The sequence below is a fragment of the Ursus maritimus genome, unplaced genomic scaffold, assembly GCF_017311325.1.
Source record: "Ursus maritimus isolate PB19 unplaced genomic scaffold, ASM1731132v1 scaffold_21, whole genome shotgun sequence".
Taxonomy (NCBI): Eukaryota; Metazoa; Chordata; class Mammalia; order Carnivora; family Ursidae; genus Ursus; species Ursus maritimus.
In genome coordinates, this window is record NW_024424564.1 from 20,275,175 (window position 1) to 20,283,109 (window position 7,935).

General features: G+C 44.7%; 1 protein-coding gene across 1 annotated transcript; it reads left to right on the forward strand.

Moving 5' to 3' along the window:
• Positions 1-5,862: 5,862 nt before the first annotated feature.
• Positions 5,863-7,538, forward strand: MYF6 (myogenic factor 6). The gene is given in 4 exon segments (XM_008710345.2): positions 5,863-6,315; positions 6,318-6,386; positions 6,676-6,766; positions 6,968-7,538. Coding segments are annotated over 4 exon segments (732 nt in total). The 3' UTR covers positions 7,087-7,538.
• The last annotated feature ends 397 nt before the right edge of the window (positions 7,539-7,935 follow it).

A 7,935-nucleotide genomic window follows, 5' to 3' on the forward strand; every position in this document is an offset into this window, starting at 1 on the left:
TTCCCTGGAAATTAAGGCCTAGAAAACAAGAAATGAGCAGTAGGCTCCTTCAGTATCGTTTGCGGTCGGTGCATGAACTGAACATAGGTTTTGGTGGAAGTTGTGTTCTACTCCCAAACGGAAGGGAATCGGGGCCTGGCGAGAGCAAAGAGCAGACAATGTATTTGTTAGAAGATCTGAACAGCAGCCTGTCTGGTTCCTCCTTGGCTTGTCTTAGACCCGTGCCTTAGCTGTTTTGAAAAGGCAGCCAGACCTCCCCAGCAGGCCTCAAAACCAGTCCTCCCTAGGCCAGGTCCCGCCGCGTTTCCGGCGTCACCTCTCACTGCTGTCCCCTGCAGACTGCGCAGGACGGGCCTTTAAAAGCTTCCCTGTTCCTCCGTCCGGGCCCCTCCCCCGCGCTCTCCGAAGTGAGGCGACTGTTCCGTCCGAGCGCAGAACTATCTTTAGCACAGTGTTGGGGACTCTGGGCACAAGCTGTCTGCAGATGAGCTAGGTTACAGGGGCTGGGGTTCGTGTTACTCACTGAGCTGCCACAAGTTGAAAGCACTGATGTGCCTCTTCTGAATTTTCCCTTTCGGTCAGCGGGCCTTTCCTTCGATTCTCTAGGCCTCTCGGGGGCCTTGCTAGTTGACTCTTCCTCCAGGGCAGGCTGGACCAGGTTCGGTTCATCCTGGTCTCTCCTTTCCCGCCCCCTCCTTTCTTCTGTCGTTTTTTCTCTCTCGTTTCCCTCTTCACTGCCGCTTCTGTCTGGATCTCCGTCCCGCTTTCTCAGCTACAAGTGAAACGGCTTTCTTTGGACCCAACTAGGCAACAATATAGCCAGATTCCTTAGATATGACCCACAGAAATCTCTTCACCAGTTTCTGACAAACCGACCCTGTGACCATGTCTTCCTTGAGCTTCCTCCTCCTGTCTCCACCATCCGAACCCACAGGTTTGCTAAAAATCTTCGGCATGCTCCCTGGAAATACCAACCCCACATTCAGGGACTTCCATCCCCAGACCATCCTTCTTCAAGCTTCCCGTTCATGATAGACCCGTCGTTGTATGCTAGCTTCGAACCACGCTCTCTCCTCCAAAGTTCCTGCTTCTGGTACTCATTTGTGTGATTTTTTTAAATTAGCGTCTGTCCCCCAGGAAACCAGACATTTGTTGAGGGCCTAAATACATGAAACACTGTTATTGGAGTCACTAGGTTCAATATTTTCACTTCCACTATACCATTAACATCAATCAATCCCTAAATTCATCTTAAATACCTGTCTCATCAAATCTAGGTATTTCCATTCATTCACTCTGGCTATTTCAATCAGAGGCCTTATGAACTGAGTAGGGGAAGGGGGGAAATAACATCTGTTGAGTGCGCATTCCTTATCGTGGACTCAACAATTAATTATTGCATTTTAGGCGAAGGACGTGCCTGTGACAGATGTGTTATATATGCCAATCGATCTCTTATAAAACTGAGGCTCGGAATATATAATGAAGAATGGGTAGATGGGCGCTGGGGTGGCTCAGTTGGTTAAGCGTCTGCCTCCCACTCAGGTCCTGATCCCAGGGTCCTGGGATTGAGCTCTGCTCAGTGGGGAGTCTGTTTCTCCCTCTTCCTCTGCCACTACCCCCACCCCCAGCTCGTGCTCTCTCTCTCTAATAAATAAAATAAAATAAAATAAAATAAAATAAAATAAAAAATAAAATAAAATAAAATAAAATAAAATAAAATAAAATAAAATAAAATAAAATAAAATAAAATAAAATAAAATAAAATAAAATAAAATAAAATAAAATAAAATAAAATAAAATAAAATAAAATAAAATAAAATAAAATAAAATAAAATAAAATAAAATAAAATAAAATAAAATAAAATAAAATAAAATAAAATAAAATAAAATAAAATAAAATAAAATAAAATAAAATAAAATAAAATAAAATAAAATAAAATAAAATAAAATAAAATAAAATAAAATAAAATAAAATAAAACAAAATAAAATAAAATAAAATAAAATATAAAATAAAATAAAATAGACTTAAAAAGAATGGCTAGATCTTGGATTCTGTCTCACTCCAAAGTTGTTTTGACACAGCTTACATCACCTTCCCAAAGGCTCATAGCTGCAATCCACCATTGACTGAGTAGCGATAATCCTTTCCCTCCCGGGCGTCTGCCTTCGGCTCAGGGCGTGATCCCGGCGTTCCGGGATCGAGCCCCACATCAGGCTCCTCCGCTATGAGCCTGCTTCTTCCACTCCCCCTGCTTGTGTTCCCTCTCTCGCTGGCTGTCTCTATCTCTGTCAAATAAATAAATAAAATCTTAAAAAAAAAAAAAAATCCTTTCCCTCCCACTCCTTTCACAGAGAAGAACTGGATATAGTCAAGCTTTTGTGAAGATGATGGGAAGAAAATGCATTTGCAAATAGCTAAGCATGAAGAAAGAACAAGGTGGTAAACTGTTTGAAAACTCTCAATTTTATCACTAACCTCGTTTCAGATGTTGTTATGAATGAACTCTAGGCCCCTGAAGTGAATAAGTGTTCCTTAATACTATTATTCTCTCATTGCTATTAATTCATCCATAATTTTTAAAAATGCACTTGCACTATTTAAAGTTCAGAGGATTTCAGTTCACACAAACCTGTCTGGACCACTTGTCAAGGTCTGTGTCTCCCAAGTTCTGCTGAGAAATAATGTGATTGCAATTACAGGCATCTCATATTCTGTAAACAGTTGGAGTTCCAAGAGCTCACCAGTTAGTTGTTTGGGATCACTGCGTATTTTCCCATTACCTAATCTGGTAATGGGTGGTTGTTTCCCAAGCTGGCATTTCCTTTTTCTCTCCTCCCACCTCCACCCCAGCCCCCAAAACAACAACAAAAGAAGGAAAAGCCTGTTTCAACCAAGGTGAACACCACCACTAAATTTTATTGGCCCGAGTTCTAGAGAATGTTGGGAAAGGGGCTTTATAATTTAATAAGGAACAACAATTCTGTAGTAAAGTTTGAACTCACACAAAGAAATGCCACCCCTGTCTGGGAGGTTAATATTGATCAGCATCTCAAAGCTTTTTCCAATTTCTAGAATCTTCTCCTTCTACATTTTTAACTCGCTGTTTCTCCAATGACAACACTTGAATGAGGGAAAAATAAAAAAGGAAAGGGCTCATTTTCCCATTCTTTAGTAGGTTCAGGATGTGCAGACTCTCCCACATCTATCTGATAGCTCTTAAAATCAATGGGGAGTCTAACAATGGTACCACCCTAACGTTACTCCTATTATCCGAGCAACAAAATTCCTTAGCAGTGCTATTTTTCTTACCTCATTTTGTGCCTACACCTAATTCCATTAGTGAAAGTACTTTTACAGAATAGGCAACATTTTCGAAATGATGGCACAATTTTAAAAACTTCATCACTACCTTTGAGAGTATGGCATCTTTTGTCATTATATTAACTTTATGGATTAAAAAAATGAGAATTTGAGATATTAGAGTTGACGGAGTCTTCACAAGCTAAAATGACTGTAACCTAAGCCTTCCGCACCCCAAATTGAGAGCTATTTCTCACATTTTTTAATCTCTTTGTCATTTTCACTCACCCTTCTAGATTCAAACTCCATGAGAAAAGGGATCATTTCTTACTGTTTTATCCTCATCTCCCAGGATACTATCTGGCACTTAGTAGGTACCCCCAAAATGCCAAATAAATGTATTTCAGTTATCGTTATCTTAATTATCCTAGAAATAATGTGATATACCTTTACTGATTAAAAATGACTTTTCAGATTGTCTTCCCATTATAAGATGCATCATGCAGGTTTGGTTAAGAGCACAGGATAATTTTCCATAATGGATGTTAGAGTATACCCTGAGTTGCTGGAGCCTCCAATCTGCTGTCCTAACTGCTGATATCAGCAACCTGCCCTGGCAGAAATAGGAGAAAATGTCACAAAAGAGGTAATGGCTTCTTATTATTCTTCCCTGTGTTGACTACTTTTCCAAAAACATAAAAATGGTTCTCGATAGGAAATTATTCAGCTGCGCAATAACAAACACATAAAAACAGCCCCAAATGTCAGAACATAACACCCGGAGCCTGTGGCACAGTAAGAAAAGACTATGAAGAATCATCTTCTGGAATAAGTGAGTTGGCTCAAACATGTAGCTAGTTCCCACATGGACCATTGGTCCCTTAGACTGTCTTCACGGTCTTCATCTAAAAACTGAAGTCACAGAGAACTCAGCCTATAATCATCCCTACTCGGGGGCAGAACAGGAAGACCTTATGTTTCCATCTACTTTTTCAGGCACTGACTATCAAAGCCAAAACCAAGGTTGACTGTCATCCCAAAGGCCATTTATAGGTGCAGGGTGACCTTCCAGAGCTCTGGAAGGGACAAGGAAAGGAAAGAAAAGAGAAAGGAAAAGAATGCGATAATAAAAGAGAAAAAAAACCAAACCCTCTGCAATAGCTGTGCCTTATTTCCTCATAGGAGCGGGTCTTAGCCCTGTGCACAGCCTCAGGCTTCCAATGCTACTGCTCTTCAAGCAGCCGATAGAAGGCTCTGTGCTTCACCTGCAGGGCACCGTTCGAGTCAACCCTCGATCAAATTCTAGAAGACGACTGCTATTATCTTGGAGAAATCCAGAGCTAGTACTTGTCTATGTACACAGAAATAGAAATGAACTCAGCTAGGACTTGAGGGGAGTTCCTCGGAATCTAGAGACGCTGTCCTCATCCTTACGTTGTACTGCGTTCCCGACCGCCATGCTGTGTGTATTGGACCATGGCGGGCTGCAATTAAAATTTGTATTCCTTGCTTGTGCCTTGGTTGCCACCTTTCTCATCTGAATCCTATGACACAACTTATCTGGCGTCAGTGGATCTCAAGAACGCGAACAAACAAGCCGTGAGCACAGTGTGCAGGGCAGGAGCCCCAACAGAGGCACCTCGGGGAAGGGGGGCTGCAGAGAATTCTGAACTATCCAGTAGCAATGGGGTGAGTCTTGTTTCCACTAAAACTGTTTTTAAAGAGAAGTGATTACATGTATTGCAACCCCATCCTCTGCCCCAGCCCTTACCTCATTGGTACGACTGCTCCGCCATGGAGGGGTACAGAATTCAGATCTTGGTTGCCACCCCTTCCAAAAAATAAGACAGCCGAGGAAGGAATCTGAGCACCCTCCAGCCACCCCTCCAGCTCCCAAATCATCTTCCAGCCTTAGCAAAAGAGAGGAAAGAGATTTACCTGCTGCTATTGAGGCTGAAGCCTGAAAGTCATGTATAACCTTTGAAGGACTGTAATGGTTTTAATCACGGGAATAGCATCTTTTTGACAGGCAGGACAGAGAAAAGAGCTGAACCACTCTGCAAATACTAACCAGGCTATTTTGGAGCAATGGCTATTGCCTCTGAAATCTTTCATCATGGGTCTATACTTAGAATTCAGATGAGCCTGGGGGAGGGGAACGGAGCGGTGTAAATCCCCAGTTGTTTTGAAGTTGTCCCATAAACAGGTTAGCATCTAAACTGTCTTAAATGGAAGCAGTCAAGGCTTTATTTAAATTGTAGGATTCTCTCTAAGTGTTTTGTTTTAACCTGTTCTGCATACAGATTGTCCCATCGTCCTGGAGGTGACACTTCTCAGTTTTCTTTCAAACCAGATATTCTGGAGAGCACTGGCTGGGATCACATTGGGAGACTGATCCTCCGTGAGAGCTAAAAGTTGGATTGAGTTTCAGGAGCTACTATATATAAAGCTGGGGCGACTTATGTCACCGCACTAATTAAATGCCATCTGGGTGGTTCCTCTGGGTTTTTGAGCCCATCACCCAGTTCAGCCCGAGTCAGAGGCCAAGGAGGAGAACATGATGATGGACCTTTTTGAAACTGGCTCCTATTTCTTCTACTTGGACGGGGAAAATGTTACTCTGCAGCCATTAGAAGTGGCAGAGGGCTCCCCTTTGTACCCAGGGAGTGATGGTACCTTGTCCCCCTGCCAGGACCAAATGCCCCCTGAAGCTGGGAGTGACAGCAGCGGAGAGGAGCACGTCCTGGCGCCCCCGGGCCTGCAGCCCCCCCACTGCCCCGGCCAATGTCTGATCTGGGCTTGCAAGACCTGCAAGAGAAAATCTGCCCCCACTGACCGGCGGAAAGCTGCCACCCTGCGCGAGAGGAGGCGACTAAAGAAAATCAACGAGGCCTTCGAGGCACTGAAGCGGCGGACTGTGGCCAACCCCAACCAGAGGCTGCCCAAGGTGGAGATTCTGCGGAGTGCCATCAGCTACATTGAGCGGCTGCAGGACCTGCTCCATCAGCTGGGCNGGATCAGCAGGAAAAAATGCAGGAGCTAGGGGTGGACCCCTTCAGCTACAGACCCAAGCAAGAGAATGTAAGCCCAAATGCTGCCCGGTCAGGGGAATGCACAGGCTGATTAGACGCTTTCCTTGGGCCCTTAACCTCCAGCTGCTCGGGCTTCCTTCCCCTTCCCCTTCCTCGCCCACCCCTCCCGCTCCCTCTCCAGTGAACCCCCAGTGACCCGTGAACTCGGGGTGCCTGCAATAGGCAGGAAATTCGTCCCCGGCCTAAGGAAGCAGGGGAGACACCCCCACAGAGCCTCCCCACTCCCTCCCCGGAACGACGTTTCTTTCCTAATCTTCTGCGGCCTTGGTTTTCCGCAGCTTGAGGGTGCGGATTTCCTGCGCACCTGCAGCTCCCAGTGGCCAAGTGTTTCGGATCATTCCAGGGGGCTCGTGGTAACTGCCAAGGAAGGTAAAGTAAAAGAAAGGGCACTGGGCTGTGCTGGAGACTATCCCGGGAGGGGGCCTGGGATGGAGGGGTGGAAAGGGCTCGGAGCCACGGCGGGGACGGGGTCCTCCCGCGCTGCCTAAGCGGCCTCGCGCGGGGCCCGCGGCTGCCTCGGTCTTCCTTCCTCGGGGCTGCTGTACTTGTGTGTTTTCTTTTTCTGCTCAGGAGGGGCAAGCATTGATTCCTCAGCCTCGAGTAGCCTTCGATGCCTTTCTTCCATCGTGGACAGTATTTCCTCAGAGGAACGCAAACTGCCCTGCGTGGAGGAGGTGGTGGAGAAGTAACTGGCAGCCGGAGGTTGGGATGTTCTCCGCGCAGCAGGAAGACCCCACCCCCCTCCTTCGCCTAAGCCTTCAGCCTGGGTCGCATTACATTAATATTTAGGAACCCAGACCCGGGGGGTTATGAAAGGGAAGGAGACCTGTTCACAAAGAAACTTCTCAGAAACTGTTGTGCACGCTCAGATGAAAGAGCCTTTCGGCTTTGGGCTTTTACTCTTGGAACCGCGAGTGGCTTAGGTCTAGCAGCCTTACTTTGTGTTTGTGTGGTTAGTTGTGTAACCTCTTTCTTTTATTCCGGTGATCCTTTTGTGCCATGTTCAAAAGAAGTTCATTCCTGTCTGAAGCGAAGTGGGAACGTTGCATCTAAATGTTAGTGGTATTGAATGTATTTTTGTAAATAATCTTAGTACTTTCATTTTTTTATGTAAACCTAAGAAATATATTTTAAATGTAGAGTGACGGATTGCGTATATAATGTGCGGGGATCCTGATATTGTAATATTAAAAAATAAGTTTATGAACAAAGTTGGTCCTAATTTGATTCGGCTGAAAAGTATGTTTGGGAGCAGGTGCACATAAAGAGGAGGCATATTTTAGACGCCACACAAGCCCATTTATTTGGGTGTGTTCTTTAAGGCTGGTTTAAAGGGAAGAAAATGGGTTGTTTTCCTATGTGTGAATTAAACTGTTCACTTTTCTATCTCATACAGACCTCGCACTTGTGGTTAAAAGAGGAAAACCCAGAAGGAATCTGCCCTTTTCCCTTTTACCAGCATCCTTTTTATGTTTTAACCACTCTACACCTGGAGATCTGGGTGAGATTTACTTACCCAGAATTAACAAATGAATTTT